At 42.3% G+C, this 25,982-nt stretch overlaps 1 protein-coding gene across 4 annotated transcripts in view; it reads left to right on the top strand.

Annotated features, from left to right (window-relative positions):
* Positions 1-25,982, top strand: part of SLC1A2 (solute carrier family 1 member 2) — a 472,492-nt gene that overhangs the window by 368,320 nt on the left and 78,190 nt on the right. For all 4 annotated transcript variants that reach the window (XM_044082654.1, XM_044082653.1, XM_044082650.1 and 1 more), the window contains exon 6: positions 6,640-6,766. In XM_044082654.1, coding sequence (XP_043938589.1) covers positions 6,640-6,766 — 127 coding nt within the window. The remainder of the gene's footprint in view (positions 1-6,639; positions 6,767-25,982) is intronic.

The following is a 25,982-nucleotide window of genomic DNA, read 5'->3' as shown; positions in this document are numbered from 1 at the left end:
ATCAATTGGCCAACTAACTCTCTTATAGTCTGTCATCTCAATATTAGAAGCATTAATAACAAGGTACATGAACTGTATGCACTCCTGGCTGTCCATTCCGCTGAGATTGTCTATCTGAAACCTGGTTAAAACCTAACACTACAGACAATGAAGTGTTACCACTTGTGGTTAACATACACAGGCTGGATTGTGTTTCCAGGAAAGGGGGGTGGGGTAGCTATACTCTACAAATCTGAGTTAAAGCTGACCGTAGATGTAACTCATCCACTTCAGATTGATAACTCTGAAATTCTTGCAACTAGATTGCAACTAAAACCAAGTAAATGCATTAATATCATCTGCGTGTATATTCCCCCAGGTAACAATATAACTACTCTTGAAGACACCCTGCACTGGCTATCATGTCATTACCCCCAAGAAACCCTGCTACACTGGGATTTTAACACAGACTTGGGCACCTGTTCCTCAGAATCCCCATCAACCCATATTAACCTGCATGCTTTTACTCAAATCATATCCACCCCTTCCAGGTTAGGTAAACCCAACCAAAAAGAAAGCATACTCAATTGGGTACTCATAAATAGTTGCACCCTAACTGTGCATTGCTGGTACCCTCGCCGATGACCTAAGCGATCACCTTCTCACTTATATAGTTTAGCACAAAGCCATGAATCCCAAACAACATTTACTCGGAAAACGTAGAAACAACAAAGACTTTGACCTGCCAAATACCAACAAGAACTTAACTCATGTAACTGGTCTATTCTAAAACACCTACCCTTAGAGGAGGCAGTTGCATACTTTAAAAAGAAAATTTCTTGATATCCTAGATCTGCATGCACCTGCTCGTTTAAAGACAACAAAAGCAAAAACTGCACCATGACTTTCTAGAGTCTAGACTCAAAATTACCTGTAGAAACAAAGTATGGGCTTTATGGCGTTCTACTAAAGACCCCCAAGATCAAATTAAATACAGGCAATCTAGGAACGAAACCAAAAATTCTATTTTACAAGACAAAAAAACAATACTACTGCAACTTGGACAGTAAATCAAAACAACCCTCAAGTTTTGGGCAGGTTTGAATAATCTGCTTCATCCTGGACAAACTTCTACCCCCAACCCTGCTGCTACTATTGATAAAACCCCCCTCCCGAGGATATTTCAGATCGTTTTAACCGATTCTTCACTGAGACAATTCAAGCCCTAGCAAGCCAATTACCTCTTGCCTCCCCTGGTCCTGAAAGTACCACCCCCAGAAACCTACGCTCGTTCAGCTTCTAACCAGTGGCCACGTCACTTAACAGGACCTTGATCAAAAAAATAAAACCCACCACCCTCTCTGCTGATCAACTTCCCGCCGAGTACCTTCAAAAATCAGCTGATGCTATTGCCTACCCAGTATCAATACTAATTAATCAAACCATATCAGAAGCTAGAATTCCCTCCATCTGGAAAATATCCTATGTAATCCCACTTCATAAAGGAGGCAGCTCTACTGAATTCGCCAATTATGAACCAATAGCCATACTCTCTCCACTTGCAAAGATTATGGAAAAATGTATTCACAGACAACTCGTGCAGCACCTAATCCAGAATCACCTCATGGCAGATACCCAACCCTGCTTCTGTCCACACCACAGCACTACTTCAGCCCTACTAGCTTTTGCTAACACCTTAAACCATAATCACAACAACAATCACATATCCTTCTCCCTCTTCTTGGATCTTTCCAAGGCATTCAACATGGTCGACCACCAACTTCCAATACACACCCTGCAAACATTCTGTCTAGATACTAAGGCCCTTCAATGGTTTAAATCCTACCTGAATGGGAGACAGCAGGCTGTTCTTTGGCAGAACAAACTAACCTACTACCCAACACCGTTGGAGCACAACAAGGCTCTATACTAGGGACCCTGCTATTTTCCATCTTCATTAATGACCTGTATACTGTCATCCCAAAAGTCAGCTGTATTCAATACACTGATGACTCCACCCTGATCTGTTCCACCACATCTCCAACAGACTTATGGTCTGTACCCAGTCCACCTTTAACACTATAGAAAAATGGCTTTCTGAACGTCATTTGATACTAAATCCCAAAAAAACTAAAATGCTGTTATTCTCACCAACACAAAGGTGGTCTGCTTTTACCTTTACCATAAATGCAAATGATGGCACAATTATCTCCCCTGACCCCTTTACTAAACTATTAGGTGTCATTATAGATAATCTAAAATTTGACCTACATGTAAACAAGTCGATCATAACCATCAATAAAAAATAGGGTCACTTTACAGAATAAAAGGCTTCCTAACCCCTCCAGCCAAAATTGCCATAGCTTGCTCTCACCTTCTTTAAACACTTCTCTATGCATCCCCTCTGCTGTCTAATCTAAACAAGACTGTACTTAAATTCTCAACCTGCTATAACCACATAGCCAGGTTTGCCACTGGACTGCCTTTTAGGACACATCATTGCATCAGTCTTAACCAGCTTCGGTGGCTTGAACTACCCAGTCTAATTCAGTATAACCAACTGATCATGGCTTATAAAATCCTTTATAATCCGGATAATACTCCTGCACTTAAAGATCTTATCACCCCCTATCACAATCCTCGACTGCTTAGATCCTCTAACAGACTACTAATTCAGACAAGCAAAATTAACAATGCAGCTGGTGACTCTCTTTGCAAACTCTGTAGGCAGATCCTGGAACTCGCTTCCAGCTGACATTACTTTACTCTTCTCCATAGGCCATTTTAAAACTAGACTCAAACATCTGGCACTAAACTGGCTATGCCACTGTATCAAGTCTGGCTAAATATCTTCCAGAATGTGTAAAATCTATTAATCAGCTACTGTTTAATTTACCCCTGACTTTCACCAGGGATTTACTGCAACCTGTGGAACATGTTTATTCTTGTTTGCTTATGTACTCTTTGTCAAAACTATATTTGTAACATACTGAAAACACTGGTGATACTAAAGTAAAAACTACCTAGACTTTATTCAGATAAAACAGATAACTGACTAAGCACTTTCACCAGTGTAGGGCATCTTCAGAGTCAGTTTATCACATTTAAATATAGCCTTTAAATACACATTTCAATTAACACACAATTAATTGCAATAAAGCTGTCCTTTGAACTTTTTTGTTTTAACCCTTAAGTGTCAATGATATATTATTATATTAGTAAGAACACCAAATGTTCAATAACAAGTAAATATTGTTTGAATACCTAAACTCAAAACATACATTAAATTGTTTTAATTAGATTGTATATCTATAAATGCATAAAAAATATATATGTAAAACATATATATAATAAAGTAAATAAAAAATGTATAATATGCCAGTATACATAAAGGCACATATATCACACATAACTGAACTAAAAAGTCAAAACATACTCTGTTATTATCTATTAGATGCAGGCTGCCTTCTGTTTCAATATACATGCTAGAGATAAGGTGTCATTAATGCCAGGTGTACTGCTTGCATCCAACCATAGTTGCCACAAACATTCCCTGACCTCTAAAATAGTTTTATATTTTTAACATGTTTTAATGCTTCTGTTTACCTAGGAGCTTTTCTCCCTGGGCCTCCGCCGAAAATGGAATGCATCCAGTCGGACTATCTGGTCGACAAATGTAAAATAAAATAAATAAAATAAAAATAAAAAAATAATTATACTTGTCTCCCAGGTAATAGTGAAACAAAGGTCATAATGATGCTTGTCACTGTGTGCCCTGAAATTTGACTATGAACTTCTTATAAGCACCTTTTTAGACTTGTAAATTACAATTCTTATTGAGGTGCAGTGTTCAGAATTTCAGGGTTTAAATTTTGCAGACCCATTGCATTTCCATGAAAGGCAACCCATGAGAATGATGAGCATAACATCCTATAATGGTGAAATTTTCTAGTAATTTAAGAGGCGCCTAGGTATTCTATTGCAGTTTCATGATGCTATCCTACTCCCTACCTCCAGCGATTCACCTAGCTGATTTTAAAGCATGGAGTATATTAATTGTATTCATAGGTTCATAGGTAGGTACTAGGCTATCAGCCCAAGGGCCTAAGTAAGCCTAGCAAACTATGTTCTCTGGCTTACGCCACCCAAGAAAGTTAATTTCCTGTGCCCCTGTCGAGCAGAGCCACAGAAGTGATCCCCGGGATGTATTTCCTATTTCCCATCCATTCATCAAGATTTTTCTTGGAGTGCTAATGAGGAACTTTGATTGACATAGATGGGTAGCTTGTTCCAGAGTATAGGAAGTCTCTGGGACAGAAATCTATCCCTCCAGCATGTCCTTGTTTGTTGTGGTGACAAGGTTTAGGTCCTAAGAGCATGTAGCTTGGAGGGATTGGGATTTCTTTAGGTGTAACATAGCTTTATATGTTAGGCAGAGATCTCCTCGGAGTAGGCAATATGCTATAGAGTAAAGCTGGAGTTTTTTGAGATGGTCAGTGTAGGGCATCTGTTTGAGGCCAGTAATTACTTCTGTGGCCTTTCCAGCTGCTGCAGGTGTGTTGTGAGGTACATTCCAAAAGGGGTGTTGTACTCTATAATGGGTCTAATGAGTGCAGAGTAAAGGGGAACAATGACCTCCTTTTCCTGGATGAGAACCTGTTTGTGATGAGGTAAGCCACATAGAAGGATTTCTTGACTACTGTGATGTGATTATCAAAGGAGAGACTAATGTCCACCTGGGTCCCAAGGTCTCTTATCACACATTCAGTGTTAAGTAGACTGCTGTTTATGTGGTAGTTCATGGGTACAGAGTTTTTACCAAAGAGGATGACAATGCACTTTTTGGCATTGAGCTTGAGGCCATGCCTCTGACACCAGGCATCTGTCTCAGTGAGGCCCTTCTGTAGGATGTCCACATCATTTGGGGACTCAACTATGGCTCCTAATTTGCATTCATCTGCAAACTTCGTTAGCCAGTGGCCTTCTGGATTAGCTTGTACTTCAGAGAAGTAGATACCAAACAGGAGACGTACCAGGACTGAACCCTGTGGTACTCCACATGTCACTGGTTTGAAGTCAGATTTGGAGTCTGCAACATTTACAGTGTGGGTTCGGTCAGCGAGCCAGTTGGCAACCCATCTTGTGACGTAGGGATTTATACCTAGTTTAGCGAGTTCAGCTATAATTCCAGAATGGGGGAATGGTGAGCTCAAGATAGGCTGTGTGAACCAGATTACCCTCATCTACGGCTTTGGTGACTGCCTCAAAGAAGTCGATCAGGTTCAGAAGGCATGATCTGCCTTTCACAAACCCGAACTGGGTGTGGGCCAGAGATTTGGAGGTTACCAATGTCTTTGTTTGAGTTCCATGATGATACGTTCCATGTCCTTGCAGACCAGGCTCATCAGGCCAATAGGGCGATAGCTCCCAGGATTAGTGGTGGCTCCCCCTTTGTGGACTGGGATAACTGTTGCTGTGTGCCATTCAGTGGGCACAAAGCCTGACGTGAGACTATGATTGAACTGGTGCATTGGTGGGGAGCCAATTCTGAAGTTCATGTAAAACGCAGCCTGGGATTTTGTCTGATCCCATGGATACTGTGTTTTTGGTTTTAGAGAGTGGAGCTTTTACCTGCATAGATGTGATTACAGGGACTCTGCATTCTTCCTGTACAGATATGGGCCCTTTAGGGGGTGAGAGTTAAAGAATAGAATCAAAAGAAAGCAATTTCTAATGAACGTACAGGGGAGGAGCAAGCATAATCCTTCAACGTGTACTTACTGCCAGATATAAAGGGGAAAAACACAAGCAGGACAAATTTTACAAAAGAAGATAGCATTAAAAATGTTAGACCAGGAAGAACCATGTAGAACAAAGAATTACCAAAAGGTCCATTAATCAATTTTTCAGCTTGTGTGTTCCCAATGTGAATTTCTTTTAATCCATTGCTATCAGCAATCTGATATTAATAGTTTGTTAGTGATATCCACAATCCCAGGTCAAACCAGTTTAGCATAATACCTGTAAGCCTGTTCACCATCTCAGATCTTGAGTGTTGGTACAGATTTGGAAAACACTCAAACGTAATTCATATATTGTAAGGAAGTTAGTGTCTTTGAGATTATAAATTTAGTCCCTCTGAAAAATGTAATTAATGCTGTTCAAAACATTAGGAAAGAAGGTAACTGTTAGGCATTTGTTTTCTACTTAGAGTTTAAAACTGTTAATAGAAGCTTACTAAAAGCAACTGCTTATGATATACTTGCAAAATTGCTAAGGAGATGCATTTAAAACACAATTCTTTCCAGTATATGTATGCACTGACATATTAATTCACTCAGGCATATTTTAATATGTTTGAACTGCTTTGATATGCTGCATTAAATCATGCAAACTTTATGAGCACAAACTTTACAAAAAATATTACTTAAACCAATATGTTGCATAATATGTAACTGTACTGTTTGACACACTGTAGATTAATATTTCAGATTTGCTACAGTAATGTCCCTTCCCCCCTTGACTATCTCCTTATATAATTGACTTTTCTGTGTTTGGCTAAATCAACTGCAGAGGATAAAAATTAGTTATTATTTTCAATTTGATGAAGTTCTGTAAAACACAGTGCCGGTCTTTTTTTCTTGTTCATTATCAATGCAGGTCTGATCGGGTTTTTCATCGCATTTGGCATTGCAATGGGCAAAATGGGTGAGCAGGCCAAACTAATGGTGGAATTCTTCAATATTCTGAATGAGATCGTCATGAAACTTGTCATTATGATCATGTGGTAAGTTATGAGGTCATCACTCAGATGTGCAATCTTTCAGTAAATGTCAACGTGACCTGTACTGTCATGTAGTTTGTAATTTGTACATCTCAGAAAAACCCTAAATTACCACCCTAAATATCAGTCATATATCTACTGCCCACACACTACACAATAGTTTTATCTCTACTCTCCCCAGCATCAACCACCACAACCACCAAGGACAGTGGCCTACGTCTCCATTGGTAAGTTATATCCTCCAGCTACCATCCACATAGTGAAAATTTGCTCTCAGGGAATTATGTAGATAACAGTAACCAGTATGTCTCCAAGACATTCTTATCTGTTGTGCAAACTTAATGTTTCTTGTTCTCCCTGTTAGTAGAGTGTCTTTTCTGCAGTACCTTACATAAGCAATCTAGGTAAAATGCAATAGACCATGTTACCCTCATAATTAGAACATTTTCTTATCTTCTGGGATTACTGAGACTCTGCTGCCTTATGTTTTCCTTAGGACTGTGATGTTCACATTTTGTTTCGTTTTAAACTATGCAACTTGTTTACTTAGACATTTATGGCAAGCTGTGTGTGCTTTTTTTTTTTTTTTTTTTTTTTTTTTTTTTAATTATGAAAATGTGGTATCAATCTGACATCTCTTCCAAGGTTTGTTAGGAATAGAGGAAAGATACTTGGCAAGTAATCACAGGGACCACAAGATGCTTAGCTGTATGCATATTTGAATAGACGTGTAAAAAGCTTGCTATCCTTTTTGAGCAGTAAATAGTGGTCAGCTCATAATGTGAGCAGGGATATTCATACTAACCCTAGTATACAGTTTTATCTATCTATCCAGCTATCAAAACTAGCCTTTAACTGTAGCCACAGCACTAGTGTGTTTGACCTGTAATGGTACCTGATGCTCTTGACTGGGAATTATATTGGGTTAGAAACCTATCCTTCCGTTGAGTCTTGTTTATCTGTTGGTATACATTTTGGTCCCTCGTGCAAATGGTTTTATGAAGAAACCGGTTGTATAGAACTGGGTATTTCATCTTGAAAAGTGAGCAATAGGTCAACTTGAAGAAGCTGATAAGCTACTGAATATAGCATAAGGCCTTTAATCTTCAGTTGGAAATCTCTAAGGCCTTTACAAATGCATAATATGCTTGAATGTGTACATATCAAAGGGGTATTTTATCTATGTGTCTGATAAGGGAAGAAAGCAGTGGGGTGACGTCTATGGATCTTGAGAATATTCTCTTGAAAATTAACTCAGCCAGATGGGTTTCCTGAATAATGGTGGAAAAATGATCGAATGCAACCGAAATTTGTCCATTCTTGCTCCACATTTCATGAACAGGTTATGGAACCATACATGTGATTCTACAACACTGTAAGCATGAAATAAGTATTATCTATTGTTTCCAACACTGAAGGATTATGGGGTACTTCCAGATTCAGTGTAAAGTAATTCCAGAGTTACTAGCAAACTGGGGAGGTAAGCAGCAAATATGGGGAGTGTAACCCCTACACTAAGGAGGAGCAGTGAGTGAAAGCTTCATGCAGAAACACTTGAAATGTGTAAAATGAACATTCAGAAGTCTCTTATTTTGTCTAATTTTCACTTTATTTTTGAAATATCAGAACTCATATTTACATATTCTTGAGGCAACTTATCTTTTTTAAAAAGTCATGCATTTTAAATGTTCTTATGCCTGTCAGTCCTAAAAAAACAAACCTATTCAACATAAAATATTCCACAGAACTTTTTAGTAGCAGTATTAAGCGATTTTGTCTTATTCAGTAGCTTAGAAATTTCATCAAAATAAAAATAGCCTGAGAAACTAATTATTTAAATTTGGTATAATGTAGGCACCATGCTTAAAATCAGCCAGTCTTAATAAAATGCTCACATCATAAGTGAAACAAACCATAGTGACTGAATTTATATAACTCTGATTGTAAATGTTCAGTTAAAAAGACAGTTTGAAGTGAATATATAACATTTGAATACAGTAAAATATACACTGCATTGCTTTAAAGGTTTCAATTTAAAAAAATTATATTTAATCATTTGTGCTGTCAAAAATGATTGATATCTAACTTTAGCATCCCAGTTCTTATAATTACAGAATGTGTCCAAGTCACCTTCCTTTTAAGTGTGGCACAACACTGTCAGTAATGAAAAACAACTTTTAAAACCTGGTGACAGCTAATCGAATATCTATAAAGTGAATTTGTGACTTGGTTAATTCTGATCACACACACACACACACACACACACACACACACACACTCTCTCTCTCACTCTGGGAGTGCTTTGTATTGATTTTACATAGAAAGCTATGCACTTGGTACATTCTGTCATATATACCTCCTTTGAATTTCAGCAATAATGACTTCTAGTTTTGAAAGTTTTGTTGAAAGTTTTGTTCAAACATACTAATGCAATAACTGAACCTGTATTAATATAGTGAGAATATATGAAAAAGTCACATGAATAAGTGCCTGAGAATTTAGTAATGCATACATTTATATTGGTATAGCTATAATTTTCTAACGGATGCATCATGTTGTTCCTTTTGTCAACAAAAACAGGAAATGAGTCTAATGTCTTTGTTGACCTTTATCATTTTCCAGATGTTTCTAATAATTGTTTTGATGATATTGGCAGAAATCAGCTCATCATGGTTATCTATTTTCCTTTCCCCTGAGGCTAGACACTGTCAATTCCAACATCAAAATAGGATTAAAATGAATAGTTCTATTGCACTTAATTTCCTCTGAAAATATTGGCCACTTTTTGATAACATCTTTCCACAAACAATGTATTCAGCTTTAGCAGTTCATCTTTGAACTCATAATCTGTGGTGGTGAGCCTGGAGCAATGTATAGCTCTTACTTTGACAATGTTTGTTATAATAACATTCGGTAGCTCATTAAAATGTGTAAATTTGCAGAACTAGGTATTCTGTGCATCTTAAAACCTAGATTAGTGTTATCACACTCAGTAAACAAAATATCTTAATATCCTAATGATCCCCAATAGTTTTGGACCAAAAATAATAAACTTAAATAAGTTAGTAGTGGAATAAATATGACACAGACTCATGCAATTCACATTCTGCACCTGTCTAAATTAAAAATAAATTGTGCAAAAAAGGTGTTGGTTTTTTGTCAAAGGAAGTTCATATCTACTTAGTAAGCTCAGAGACTATGGTGAATGGTCTTATAGAATGGTCTTCCAGTCCTCTCAGTGTCTATTGATTTGACAAAAGCATTTGAAACCCCTCCCCATTCTGGAATTGAAACCCCTCCCCATTCTGGAATTGAAACCCCTCCCCATTCTGGAATTGAAACCCCTCCCCATTCTGGAATTGAAACCACTCCCCATTCTGGAAATGTAAATAACCTAAAATATCTACATGTAGACCCATGTGTTGCAAGGTAGATAGCAAACTAGTTAGAAGATAGAATCCACATAATTAAAGTGGCAGGTGCCACCTCAGAAAGCAAGCAAGCATCAGTTTACTTCAGGGTTCAATGCTGATACCACTTCTACCTGGTATAAACTTCTCCGATCTCCAAGCAGCAAATCCAGATCTGTGGCTAACGAAGTTTGCTAATGACTATAAGATGAATGTTACTGTCTAACCACTCCTTCACATGGTTTCATTACAAGACATCCTAGTCCTCAACAAAATCTAGCACATATGCATTAGCATACACACACATCAAGCTTTGCTAAGATGTGTTATAGCATCTGGAAGTTATAAAACCATTTCAAAACTTCCATCCTTCCAGGGCAGCAATTCGTGCATCCCTAAAGACAGTACAATAGGATTCCTAGTCCTGGTTTTCACAGGCATTTTGTGTCTGGCTGCAATTAGAGCTGTAAGATATAATCTTTATGGCCTAAACTTCAGGACTTCCCTGACATGCTGAAGGTGCTCTTGCCAAGAATGGATGTAGATAGCAATATCATGCAGGTAAGCAGGGGCATAATCTCATGCTCCTGCTAAAATACGATCTACGGGCCTGAAACATAATCTGAAACGAGTCACAAAGGCTGATCTCTGTCTATCCATGGCAGTATAAGTTGCCTGCCCTGTAGCCCTTGATCTGATCAATAGTGGTCAGATATTTAGCCCCATCCAGTTGCTCTAAGGCTTCATCAGTCCAAGGCCTGGGTTAGGAATTTGACTCTGTGTGACCATATAGTTTTCTGTAGTCCACACAGAACCTGGTGCTGCCATCTTTCTTTGGTAACAGCACCAGTGGGGATGCTGCGGGACTGCTGGTTTTCTGGATTTATTCCCAGTTCCAACATTTTACATAGCTCCTGCCTCAAAGTCTGTCTAACTTGCTCAGGCACCCTGTAAAGGGGCCTGCTTGATGGGCCTTTGGGGTCCTGTATCCACATGGTGGAACATGCCCCCATACTCCAGTATCACTGCTCAGGTTTCTTGAACCTGGGTAGGGAATAGCCAGTGGGACATTACTACCCCTTCCACTGAGATGTCAATCTGAGCCTCATTGAAGGAGATCAGTGACCAGATCACCCTCAGACTCCTCCTGCCATCCACTTGAAATACTCGGCACCAGGGCCTCCCTGTCATGGTAAGGCTTCATCATGTTAACATGGTACAATTTGTGCCCCTGCCTCCTGCCTAGCAGGTTTACCATCTAGTTAACATCACTGACCTTCCTTACCACTTTTGCCTCCCAAGCTGCCTGCAGCTTATTGTGTCTGACAGGAATGAGCACCCTTACCTGCTTTCCCACAACATACTCTCGGGCTCAAGCATTCCTGTCATACCAGACTTTTTTCTGCTGTTGGGCTCCTTCCAGGTTCTCCTGGGCCAAGCCCATGAGCTCCCTATGCTTTGTCCTGAGGTGTGGGACATATGCCACAACAGACTTCTTGTGGAATTCACACTCCCCTCACACTCACCATGAATCAGATCTAAAGGCCTCCTCACCCTATGCCTATAGAGAAACTCAAAGGGTGAAAAACCTGTGGATGTGATGTAGTCCAATCTTGCCTACATTCTTACCCGTGGGTTCAGAGCCAAATGTCTGCTCTGACTCTGCCATACTTTAGCTTGAAGTCTTTCAATTGGCTGGGCTAAGATGGTATCCCATGCTGCACTGCTCTCTATCCTCAGATCTCATTTGCCACTCGTGAAGCTCGGACATGGTCTCACTCTTGGCTGTGGCCAAGTATTCTTTTCATCTTTATAGCAGAGAAGTTTTTGCAAAAAAAGCTATTTTCATGGCTATTTGTGTGTTATCTTTGAGCTGTGTCGTGGAAAAGTTGTTTTTTTCTTGTCTTAGCGTGTTTCTTGTGGTATCCCACTAGCTGTTTCCAACGGGCTAGGCCCGTTTCAGTTAGAGGACCTAGTCTGTCCCCTCACTTACCTTTGTGTGCTAACTTAACTTTCCTTGGGGAGGCTAAGACAGTTTAATTTAGAGGAACTAGTCCTCCCTCTTGACCTTGTGTTCTAGGACCGTTTAAGTTAGAAGTCTTTGTGGTGTACTGTCCCCGCGCTTGTGGCTGATTGACCGTTGGTCTGGTTTTTGGGTTAGTGACTCAGTTTTTGTAGTGACTATGTCTAAAGATACTAAGGAAGATAGGACCTCGGGCTTTAAGAAGTGCAGGAAGTGCAGTTATAAGATGTCTATCACTGATGGACACTCTGTTTGTGTGTACTGTCTGGGAGCGATTCACCTCCAGGAATAGTGTAGTTTTTGTCATGCTTTTAGCCCGTGTGTTCTTCAGCAAAGGAAGAACAAATTGATTTAGAAGGGACTTCTGAAACCCTCCTTCGAGGAGGGTTTGGAGAGTGCTTCCAGCTTTAAGTCTTCTCCGTCTAAGGCTAAAAAGCGATCCCCGGCTCCATCAGTATCTTCGGAGCCACCGGAGAAAACAGCTAAATCTTTGATGACATCCTCTGCTCCATTGTCCTTGGGGCCACAGGAAGTGTCAGTTTCTATGGAACCTGCTTTGGCTCCTATTCTTTTGGAGCCTGTTCAGAGCCGGTCACCTAGCATTAGGCTGGTATCTCCTCCTCGCAGGTCTCCTTCAGAGAGGAGGTCGCAATCTCCTTCCCTATCCTCTAAATCCTCCAGGACCTTATCGGATGTGGATGTCGATAGAGTGGTGCAGAGACTTCTTCAGTCACCGGTACTGGCTAAATTGTTTTCGGCTCTGACCCAGTCGGCTCCAGAGCCGGTCCCTCTACCTACATCGATACTTCTCCGAGTGCATCTCTGCTTTCGGAGCCAGAGTGCTCTGCTCTGTTTGATGTCTCTAGGTCGGTTCTGACAGCCCCTCCTGGCTTATCAGTTCTGACGTCAGCTCTGACTCCAGTGCTATCCACGGGGTGCAGGACTCAGGATTCCTCGGTCGAACCCGAGAGAGAGGCTTTAGGACACCTCTCTGCTCCTAGTCTCCCTCTCGGTGCTTCGGCGTGGCGAAGCCTGACTCCTGTCTCTGCTTCGGACCTGGTCCCTTCTGATCCAAGGTCTTCCATGGCTGGTCGATCTTTGGACCTGGGTGGACCGGCTTTCAAGGCCATGCGGAGTACACTGGCCAGGTCATCAGCAGCATCATACGGTTCAGTCACCCTGTCCCCTACAGCACCGGTGCTGGTCTCTGATCACTCTCTATCTCTTGACAGTGGAGCCCCAAGGCCTCAGGGTACCCCCATGAGTGGTCCCCATATTTCTGAGGGCCCCTCAGAGTTTTTGCCTGAGGAGACACTCAGAAAGAGAACGTGCAAGAGGAAGCATGGTCACTCCACAATAAGTACAAATATGACACTGTCCATGTTGGTGTGAATGACCTGAGACGTACCTCCCTGGACTACATGAAAAGAGACATGGAGGAGCTCTCCAATCTTGTATCCCAGGCAAGTATGACCCTAACCCTGAGTAGCATCCTGCCATCACCCAGAATGATACCACAGTACAAGGACAAAATGATTGACTTCAACAATTGGCTAAACTTCTGGTGTCATTCTAAGGGGATCCAGTATTTGTCTGCCTGGGACGACATGATCGACAGTCCACGATGTTTTTCCAGAGATGGCCTGCAGTTGTCGCCCTTAGGATTCCGGATACTGGCTAAGGCTCTTGCCACCCATATAGTGCCTTTTTTAGGCAAGGTTCAAATGACAAATTCACCACTGTAACAGGTACAAGCAAGCAAAATCTGAGGGTAATGCTACTCAGTGCTAGAAGTCTAAACCTCAAAACGCACTCACTCGAGGCACTCTTTAAAATGGAGAACATTGACATCTGTGCAGTGACAGAGACCTGGTTCAAAGCTCCAGAGAGCACCCCTGCATTACCAGGCTTCAATTCATACCACACCTTTCGGCCACCTAACCCAGAAAGAAGCACTAAAGGCGGAGGCGTGTCCATATTCATTAAGGATATCCACACCTCCAGGCTAGTTGCACAGCATAATGCATCCGAGATTATCCAAGTGCAACTTACTCTGGGCAAGACCGCAATCCAAATTGTAGCTTGCTACAGACCCCCCACCATGCCCCAGGATTCATACTCCTCATTTCTTGATACACTGGAAAGTATTAGGGTACAACCCAGCACCCTAATAATGGGCGATTTCAACTACCCCACCATTAACTGGGAAAACTACTCGTGTACCAACTCTTTTGCTCGTTTTCTGGAATTCATAAATTCCAATGCCTTGGATCAACTTATTCACACCCCCACCAGGGGCAGCAATATCCTAGACCTGGCCATTACCAACATGGGAAACCGGTGTTCCACACCAGAGGTCAATTCCTCGTTGGTCAGATCCGACCACAAGCTAATCAGCCTAGACATCCACATCCCACCCCCAGCCCCAATTAGGGAAACCATCGTAAAAAACTTCTCCAAAGCCAACTTCACACTTCTTAAGACAGAGGTGGCAAACTTCATGACACCCATGCAGACGGACAATAGAGGTATGACTGCCGAATCCTACACAAATGCACTTTATAAGCACTTACACGAGTGCATGGATCATGCTATCCCTAATAGAACCAAGATATTATCCTCCAAAAAAAGGAAGCCAATCTGGTGGTCCTCTGCCATAAACAAACTCTACAGCAGAAGAAAGAAACTGTTGCAAAAAAGAATAAAATCCCATGACTGGAGGAACTCCCTGGTCAACCTCAGTAAGAAGCTGAGATCCCTCATAAAATCCTCCAAAGCTAGTTACGAAAACAAAATTGCCACTGACTCTAAAGACAACCAAAAAGCATTCTATAGCTATGTCAAGAATCTAAATAGGAACACTCAGATCTACTCTGAGTTAAGCACAATGGCACTAAATATACAGAACCAACTGATATTGCCAACATCCAAGCAGATAAGTTCAGTGCTAACTTTACCCCCTTCTCACCCCCTAGAGGGCCCATCTCTATACCGGAAGAATGCAAAGTTCCTATAATCACGGCTGCATAGGTAAACAAAAACACACTCCAAAGCCAAGAAAACAGCATCCATGGGACCTGACAATATCCCAGGCTGCGTTCTACATGAAATGCAGAATGAAATGGCACCCTACCTAAGTACCATGTTCAATCATAGCCTCACCTCAGGCTTTGTACCCACTGAATGGCGCACCACAATGGTTATCCCACTCCACAAAGGGGGAGCCATGACGGACCCCGGGAACTACCGCCCCATTAGCCTGACGAGCCTGGTCTGCAAGGCCATGGAACGTATCATTGTGGAACTCATAAACAAAGACATTAGTAATCTCCAAACTCTGGACCCTACCCAGTTTGGATTTGTAAAAGGCAGATCATGTCTCCTAAACCTGATTGACTTCTTTGAAGTAGTCACCAAAGCCATAGATGAGGGTAAAATGGTTCACACAGCTTATCTAGATCTCACCAAGGCTTTCAACACCATCCCCCACTCTGGAATTATAGATAAGCTCACTAAACTAGGTATAAATCCCTATGTCACAAGATGGGTTGCCAACTGGCTCACGGACAGAACCCACACTGTGAAAGTAGCGGATGCCAAATCCAGCATCAGATCAGTGACAAGTGGAGTACCACAGGGTGCAGTCCTGCGTCCTCTCCTATTTGGTATCTACTTCTCTGAAGTGCAGGCCAGCACAGAAGGTCTTTGGCTAACAAAGTTTGCAGATGACTGCAAACTAGGAGCCATAATCGAAACTCCTAACGATGTGGACAAACTACAGAAGGGCTTCACTGAGACAGATACCTGGTGTCAAAGCCATGGCCTGAAGCTCAATGCCAAAAAGTGTATTGTCATCCCCTTTGGAAAAACTCTGTACCCATGAACTACCACATAGCTGGTAGTCTACTTAATGCTGAAAATGTGATGAGACCTTGGGACACAGGTGGACAGTAGTCTCTCCTTTGATAATCACATTGCCACAGTGGTCAGGAAATCCTTCTAAGTGGCTCATCTCATCACAAAAGGATTCTCATCCAGAAAAAAAGAGGTCATTGTTCCCCTCTACTCATCACTCATTAGACCCATTATAGAGTACAACGCCCCTTTTGGTATGTACCTCACAAGACCTCTACAACAACTGGAAAGACCACAGAAATACCTCGCAAAGAGGATTACTGGCCTCAAACAGATGCGCTATGCAGACCGTCTCAAAAAACTACAGCTTTACTCCATCGCATATTGTCTACTCGGGGGTGATCTCTGCCTAACATACAAAGCTATGTCAAACCCAGAGCTGTTGGACATGCTCCACTTAAAGAAATCCCAATCCCTCCGAGCTACACACTCTAGGGACCTAAACCTTGTCACCACAATAAACAGAACATGCTGGAGGGATAGATTCCTGTCCCAGAGACTTCCCATACTCTGGAACAAACAACTTATCTATGTCAAACAGAGCTCCTCATTAGCACTCTTAAAGAAAAATCTTGATGATTGGATGGGAAATGGGAAATTCACCCCGGGGATCACTTCTGTGGCTCTGCTCGACAGGGGCACAGGAAAATAATTTTCTTGGGTGGCGAAAGCCAGGGTGCATTTTTTGGCTAGGCTTGTATGGGCCCTAGGGCTGATAGCCTAGTACCTACCTATGAACATAGATTCCCAAGATGAGTCTCTCATGTCAGACACCGACCTCAAGGAATCAGCGGGGTCCCCTAAGTCATCCTCTGAGGATGTTTCTTTCTCTGACATCATAGAGATTTTGAAGCAAAGAGGTGACTGGCCATCCAAAGCCCCCTCCGAAGAGGAGTCTGTGTTCCTGAAGGCCTTTGGTGCTCAGCCCTCTGCCTCCTGGGTATCTCCACCCTTCGACGAGCTTCTGGATCTGGTTTATGTAAGGGTGTGGGAAACCCCTGACTCTCTGGAACCAGTCCGCAGGAGACCCAATAAATTTTTGTCTACCCCGTCTGATAAGGAATTTCTATCCAAGGGACTCCCTGTGGATGCCATGGTGGTGGCAGCGGCTACCAAGAAGGAATTGGCTGAGACTTCTTCCACCATCCATCCCCCTAGCAAGGAGTCTAGGACTATGGACCATTACGGGAAGCATATGTTTTCTTCAGCGGCCTTTACTTTGCGGTCACTGAATTACTTATCACACTTTACACAGCTCGAGAGAGATGATCTAAAGGAGCTTGGAGATACTCTAATGGGTAACGTTTCTGAGGCGGAAGCTCAGAAAGTCAACGCTCAGATGTCTACCCTCAATTCTATTGCGAACTCCTCCATGAGGCTGATCTCTCATGCAGCCGAGGGAGCGAGTAGGGCAGCAAGTTCAGGAGTCGCTTTTAGGAGACATGCCTGGATGCGCCTTTGTCATTTCGCAGAGGTCTTCATGTCTACATTCATCAATGCCCCGTTTGATGGTTCCTCTTTGTTCAGAACCAAGGTGAAAGACACTCTCACTAGGTGCAAGCAAGAGGGAAAAACTCTGTCGTAGGAGTCCATTTTTCCCTTCCCTCAAGGCCTTATCCCAAGGCCCAGAGGAGTGGGAAGATGTGGTTCAAGAAATCACAGAGGTTTTTTCCTAATGCACAAGATGAGTCCCCCTCCTGAGGCAGGGGAGGGGGTGGTTATTCAGGTAGATGCCACCCTAGGGGCAGAGGAGGCCCTCGTAACTCAGGAGACTGCAATTCCTTTTGTGGTTCTCCCTACCACCGCTCCTGATGGGAGGCCCGACTGTGTGTTTCCCTTCTAGTCAACTTCCCCCTCCAATAAAGAAAATCCCAGATGTTTCACCCAGTCAAAGGGATTCCGCAGCTTTAGAGGTTTCAAAGCTGCTAGAAAAAGGAGCCATCCAACATGTCCCCTCTGACCAGATCAGATTAAGGAATTACTCCAGATTCTTTTTGGTGCCGAAAAGGACAGGGGACCTGAGACCCATTTTGGATCTCAGCCGATTGAACACCAAAAGTCCAAGTTCTGAATGGTCACGTTGCAATCTATTCTCCCATTGTTGGGAAAAGAAGTGTGGATGATGTGCTCCATCGACCTCAAGGATGCTTACTACCACATAAAGATGGACAGGGCATCCAGAAGTCACCTACGCTTCCGGCTGGGATCCAGTCACTTTCTGTTTTGAGCCCTGCCCTTTGGTCTCACCACAGCCCCCAGGGTGTTTACCAAATGCATGGCAGTGGTGACTGCTCACTTGAGATGTCAGGGATTCCAAGTGTTTCCATACCTGGACGACTGGCTCCTTACTGTCACCACCAGGCATCTTCTACTTCAGACCAGAGATGCCACTATCAACCTATGTCAACAGTTGGGCATCATCTTGAACTGGGAAAAATCTGCCTTGTTGCCCTTGCAGCGTGTCACCTTTATAGGCGCAGAATTAGACACCGTCCTCATGTGGGCGTTTTTACCACAGGAATGAATCAGAGTTTTACAACAACAGATTTATGCCTTGCTCCCTCTGAGGAGAGTGAAGGCAAGATTGGTCCTCTAATTGTTGGGGACGATGGCTGCTACGATTATGTTAGTTCCCCTAGCAAGGTTACATATGAGGCTCCTTCAGTGGCTACTCTTTGCCCAGTGGTCTCCAACATCTTCCACTTTCTCACCCTATTCTGCTCACAGACAGGTGCAGACAGGATCTCAGTTGGTGGCTTCACACTGACAACCTCAATGTGGGAAAACCCTTTGTTCCTTCACCTCCGGTTGCCACGGTGACCACGGATGCCTCCCAGATGGGGTGGGGGGGGGCATTATCTAGGCAGGACAGTCCAAGGCATGTGGCAAGAGCATGAGATGCATCTGCATATCAATGTCCTAGAGATGAGAGCAGTGCTACTAGCATTGCAAGCACTTCAGAGCTTTCTTCCCCTGGACTATTTCAATCCACTCAGACAATATGTCGGTGGTATGGTATCTGAACAAACTGGGAGGAACCAAGTTGTATCCCCTTTGCAGAGAGGCCATGCGAGTGTGGCAGTGGGCAGTGTCTTCCCAATGTTTTCTGGTAGCAACGCACATTCCGGGGAAGTCCAGTGTGATTGCAGACAGGCCAAGCAGAGCTATTCTGATGCCTCACAAGTGGTCCCTGAGCTGTCAAGTTGCAGAGCAGATTTTCCACAGGTGGGGTCAGCCTTGCTGTGATCTTTTTGCTAGCCCCCTCAATGCCAAATGCAGCAGCTACTTCACCCTTATCCTCCCTCAGGGGGAGTCACCCAGGGATGCTCTAGTCCGCTATTGGCCCTCCGGTATACTATATGCCTTCCCTCCAGTTCCTTTGCTGTCAAAGGTTATTCAGAAAGTGCAATCCTTGGGCAAAATGATTCTGATTGCTCCACACTGGCCTCGTCAAATTTTGTTCCCTTTTCTCCATCCCTATCTCATGGACACTCCTTGGATTCTGGAACCACAACCAGACTTACTGACTCATATGTCAGGGCAGCTCCATCCCTCTCTTCGGACCCTCCAGTTGACAGCATTAGTTAGACTTCAACATTTTTTGCCAGATGTGGTTCATATTCTATCTTCTTCTCATAAGCCTTCGACCAGGAAGATTTATTACAGCAAATGGAAGAGATTTTCCATCTGGGCACATGCCAAACAGATTGACCCTTACACAGCTCCAATCTCGTCAGTATTGGAGTTCCTCTCTATGCTTTTCAACCAGGAATCAGCTGCTGCAACCATTAAAGTCCAATTGGCGGTGATTTCTACCTTTCACGTCGCAGACTAACCTAGTCTAATGGCACATAGACTTTGTAAGGCTTTCATGAAAGGCACTTTGTTGCTTCATCCTCCTGTCTCTGAACCTGTTATGCCTTGGGACTTAAACTTTGTTCTACAGGGTCTTACTTCACCCCCTTTTAAGCCTGCAGCCACTTGTGATTTAAAATTCTTAACTTGGAAGACTGTCTTTTTGGTAGCCATCACGTCAGCCAGACGTGTTTCGGAGCTTCAAGCTTTACCAATTAAAACCACCTTATTTGATTTTTCATAAGGACAGGGTTTCTCTCGGACTGAATCCTTCCTTTCTTCCCAAAGTAGCGTCAGTTAGTAACCTTAACCAATTCATTGAATTACCAGTGTTTTTTCCTCAGTTCTCGAGTAAGGCAGAATTCAAATTTCATCAGTTGGATGCGCACAGACGATTACGATTTTATTTGCACAGAATGAAGGACCTCAGAAAATCTGATCATTTCTTTGTTTCATTTTCAGAAAACAGAATTGGGTCTCCTGTTTCCAAAGTCATGTTGTCTAGGTGGATTTTCAGTTGTATTTCTTTCATTTATACTTCAGGGAGAAGAGATTTACTGTTCCGAGTGAAGGCTCACTCTACCAGGTCTGTATCTACGTCTACAGCTTTTCAGGCCAGATTGTCTATGAATGATATTTGTGCTGTGGCTACTTGGGTATCTCCTCACACCTTTGTTACTCATTACAAGTTAGATGCGGTATCTAGGGGCAGGTCTTCCTTTGGTTCCACAGTGCGCAGGAGTGCATTCCACTGAGCCTCCCAGGATTTAGGTGCTGGGGACGCTGTCCCACGGGTAAGAATGTAGGTGAGATTGGACTACATAACATCAAGAAGTTATGTACTCACCATAATGTTCGATGTATGTAGTCCATCTCGCCTCACATTCTTACTTACCCCCCCCCACCTTCCCCCATCCTGGAGGATCTAGAGGCTAGGCCTGGTTTCAGAATTCCCTTCATTCTTGGTTTGTTCTTCCTTCCTTAGGTGTTATGCATGGAGAGTGAGTGCTGTTGCTCGCAGCAAACTAGATCTGGGACTAGAAAGCAGTACAGCATGGGATACCATCTTAACCCAGCCAATTGAAAGAGTTTGAGCTAAAGTATGGCCAAGTTGGAGCTGACATTCGGCTCCGAACCCATAGGTAAGAATGTGAGGTGAGATGGACTACATACATCGAACGTTATGGTGAGTACATAACTTCTTGATTTCTGGGGTACCTCTCTGTAAGCAAACAGTAGATGGGGAAAACATTTGTCCCACTCTCTCTTAAACTGGTCTGCAAGTGCCCATAGAATGGTCTTTAGTGTAGAGTTTAACCTCTCCACAAGAACATTAGTCTGGGGGTGGTAGTGGTGGTCTTTAGGTGTTTCACCCCACAGCGTTCCCACAGATAAGCCAGCAGATCTGACATGAAATTGGCACCTCTGTCAGTCAGTATTTCTCTCAGGAAAACCAAAAAAGTGCGGCTCAAAATACACTGTAAAACAAAGTAATAAATGCCCAGTTCGACACTAGAATGTTCAAAGCTGACAGTTTATTCCAATAAAATGCCCAACAATGATAAGAGCTTTTGCCTTATAAAAAGAGATTTCGTCAGATACACATGCAAGCTACAATGAACACTATAAGTACCTTTACAAATTCCATCCCCCCTAAATTAACCAATTAATTAATTATTTAAATGAAAAAAAAAAAGCCTGTTAAAGTCCCATTCCTATTCTAAAGTCCCTTAAGAATAATACCTATCCATATTCCACTGCACTCCTACCACACACAAAAGCTTTTAAAGTAGACCAGTTGAATTTTCTCTCCATCCCATGTTCATATTGACAGTCTTTAAAAAAATGTTAGAAACAGTAAAATAAACAAAATAAGAGAATGTTTATATGGAAGCCGCCTTCGCATTTACAATTGGTTTTAGGGACACTTGTTCATTTAAACTAGGGAGTAATGTTGCATTCAGCCTAAGCTGCCATATCAGTTCTCTCTTCCTTAACCTTCTCCTGTCACCACCTCTAGGATTCAATTTTATATTTTCTAGAATACCAAATGTAAGTCAAGTAAAATTACTACAAGCAGTAGAAGGTTTGTACAAGGCATTAGTCTCCTTTTTTATAATAATGTCATAAACATGTTCATATATTCTGATTTCAAGGCTCTCTCCATCTTTCCTATATAGAAACCTGGACAACCATAACATTTGGCTAAATAAATTAATCTACAAGTTCCACAGTTTCCATTTTGAAAAATGACCCTGTTCTGTAACATATTTTACAAAATCAAACTACACTCCCTAGTTATGAATGAACACTGCTTGCACCTGCCACATGAACCAGTCCCCCTGTTCGTAGGTGTAGAATTATGTCTACAACTCTCAAATAATTATTTAAAATTTGTCCCATTTTATATATAGCCACAGGCTCTTGCCCTAATAAATCATATAGTTCTTTGTTTGCCTTAAAAATGTTCCAGTTCTTTTTCACAATCCCTCTGATGTTACTACAGTGAAGATTATACTCCAGCACTAATGCTTTCTCATACATAAGATCTCGAGTAGCTCCTCCTAATTTTTTTCCATACCTGTTCCTAAAAAGGGTTTAAATTTAGCACCCCGACCTCAGTAAACTGCATTGATATTCCCATGTAACATTTTTTCAGATTAGCCCCTGTTTAGGAACATCTCCTTTAGTTACTCAAGTTCACCCTAAACATCCCGAAACTCAGATGTCATCCTCGGAATATGTATAGCCTACCCTTTTACCAGATTTTTCTTTTGAAAATGTGGATGGTTACTTGAGTAATGCATCCATCCATCCTCAACCCTTTTTCCCATTTTGCACATGGGGTCAGGGTTGTCACTTCAGCAGTAAGAATCATCTAAAGCCAAGGTTAACACGGCCGGGTGGCTAGCCCTGCCGTGGTAGTTCATTCATACCACTCACTCGCACACACACTCACCTCGGGCCAATTTAAAGTGTCCAATTCACCTACTGAATGTGTTTAGAATGTGGGAAGAAAAAGGGAAGCACCTGCAGGAAACCCATGTGACCGCAAGGAGGAAATGCAGACCCCACACAGAATGTACCCCATTATGCAAATAACTGTTGCAAAATGTTTTCTTCCGATGCAGGTTGGATCTAAAACCACCAGTTGTATGGGAAATAGAAATGCCCAAATAAGTAATATTTTCCCTATTCCAACACTTAGTGACTTTACAATAGCTGCTACAGTCATTCAAATAGCCCACAAATTTTGCAATCTCATCAGCCAACCCATCCCACAAAATAAATGTGTCGTCCACAAAACTGATGCAAAGATGCAAAGTACTTGGCAAAAGGGCTATTGAAAACATACTCATTTTACCACCCTAACCTACTCAGGTTCACAAAAACCAGGGTGCAAGCTGTGCCCATTGCTACCTCAGTGATTTGTTGTAATACCCCCCATGTAAAAAAAATTGTTCTCTAGGACAAGTTCCATTAACTCAATAGTGATAGAAATTAGTTCCCTTGGCAAAGAAGAATTTTGCTATAAAGTTCTCTGTAAATACTCTACCCCCTCCTTTCCAGGTATAACATAGAAGAAAATCAGTACATTAGTAGTCAAAAAAATTCAATCTTTTTCCATACATTTTACCTCAATTTTCCCAAAAAAGCCCAAGAGTCTGTGATCAAATATGATCTATTTTCCACCACTTCTTTAACCCATTTGCCTGTAAGAACTGCTGAAAGATGCATCTTTGAACCTTTGCAGATACAATTGGTCTAAAATGGGAACTCTCTACACATTTATTTATTTTGGGAATCCCAAAAATATTTGGGATAATGGGTTAGACTGTGTCGCTTACCCGGTCGGGATAAAACAAGGGAGCATCGTGAGATGCCAATTTCATGTCAGATCTGCTGGCTTGTCTGTGGGAATGCTGTGGGCTGAAACACTTAAAGACCACCCCTACCACCCCTAGACTAATGTTCTTGTGGAGAGGTTAAACTCTGCACTAAAGATCATACTATGGGCACTTGCAGACCAGTTTGAGAGAGTGGGACAAATGTTTTCCCCATTTACTGTTTGCTTACAGAGAGGTACCCCAGAAATCCACAGGTTGTTCACAGTTTGAGTTGCTCTATAGGTATAGGGTGAAGGGGGCCTTTAGATCTGATTCATGGTGAGTGGGAGGGTGAGTGTGTATTCCACAAGGAGTCTGTTGTGGCATATGTCCTAAACCTCAGGACAAAGCACAGGGAAGCTCATGGGCTTGTCCCAGGAGAACTTGGCAGGAACCCAACAGCAGAAAAAAGTCTGGTATGACAGGAATGCTTGAGCCCGAGAGTATGTTGTGGGAAAGCAGGTAAGGGTGCTCATTCCTGTCAGCTTGTGAGGGACCCTTCAAAGTGGTAAGGAAGGTCAGTGATGTTAACTACATAGTAATCCTGCTAGGCAGGAGGCAGGGGCACAAATTGTACCATGTTAACATGATGAAGCCTTACCATGACAGGGAGGCCCTGGTGCAGAGTATTTGCAGTGGATGGCAGGAGGATTCTGAGGGTGATCTGGTCACTGATCTCCTTCAGTGCGGCTCATACTGACTTCTCAGTGGAAGGGGTAGTAATGTCCCAGTGGCTATTCCCTACCCAGGTACAAGGAACCTGAGCAGTGATACTGGATTTTGGGGGCATGTTCCATCATGTGGATACAGGACCCCAAAGGCCCATCAAGCAGGCCCTTTACAGGGTGCTTGAGCAAGTTAGACTTTGAGGCAGGAGATATGGAAAATGTTGGAACTGGGAGTAAATCCAGAAAACCAGCAGTCCCTTGGCCTCCCCACTGGTGCTGGTACCAAAGAAGGATGGCAGCACCAGGTTCTGTGTGGACTACAGAAATATAAATAGTCACACAGAATCAAATGCCTAACTCAGGCCTTGGACAGATGAAGCCTTAGAGCAGCTGGATGATGCTAAATATCTGACCACTATTGATCAGACCAAGGGCTACTGGCAGGCAGCTTATACTGCCACTGCTAGACAGAGATCAGCCTTTGTGACTCATTTCAGATTATGTTTCAGGCCCGTAGATCGTATTTTAGCAGGAGCATGAGATTATGCCCCTGCTTACCTGCATGATATTGCTATCTACATCCATTCTTGGCAAGAACATCTTCAGCATGTCAGGGAGGTCCTGAAGTTTAGGCCATAAAGATTATATCTTACAGCTCTGATTGCAACCAGACACAAAACGTCTGTGAAAATCAGGACTAGGAATTCTGTTGTACTGTCCTTAGGGATGCACTAATTGCTGCCCTGGAAGGATGGAAGTTTTGAAATGGTTTTATAACTTCCCGATGATCTTAGCAAAGCTCAATGTGTGTGTGTATGTTAACACATGTGTAATGCATATGTGCTAGATTTTGGTGAGGATTAGGTCTTGTAATGAAACCATGTGAAGGAGTAGTTACAATAACATTCAGCTTATAGTCATTAGCAAACTTTGTTAGCCGCAGATCTGGATTTGCTGCTTGGAGATCAGAAAAGTTTATAGCAGGTAGGAGTGGTCTCAGCACTGAACTCTGAAGTAAACTGATGCTTGCTTGCTTTCTGAGGTGGCACCTGCTACTTTAATTATGTGGATTCCATCTTCTAACTAGTTTGCTATCTACCTTACAACACATGGGTCTACATGTAGGTATTTTAGGTTATTTACAATTCCAGAATGGGGAGTGGTTTCAATTCCAGAATGGGGAGGGCTTTAAATTCCAGAATGGGGAGGGCTTTAAATTCCAGAATGGGTAGTGATTTCAAATGCTTTTGTCAAATCAATAGACACTGTGAGGACTGAAAGACCATTCACCATAGTCTCTTTGAGCTTACTAAGTAAGTAAATATGAGCTTCCTTTGACAAAAAACAAACACCTTTTCTGGACAATTTATTTTTAATTTAGACAGGTGCAGAATGTGAACTGCATGAGTCTGTGTCATATTTATTCCACTACTAACTTAATTAAGTTTATTATTTTTGGTC

This window comes from Protopterus annectens, chromosome 9.part0 (genome assembly GCF_019279795.1).
Source record: "Protopterus annectens isolate FY-2018-M chromosome 9.part0, PAN1.0, whole genome shotgun sequence".
Taxonomy (NCBI): domain Eukaryota; kingdom Metazoa; phylum Chordata; order Ceratodontiformes; family Protopteridae; genus Protopterus; species Protopterus annectens.
This window is presented reverse-complemented; position numbering and strand designations above follow the sequence as displayed.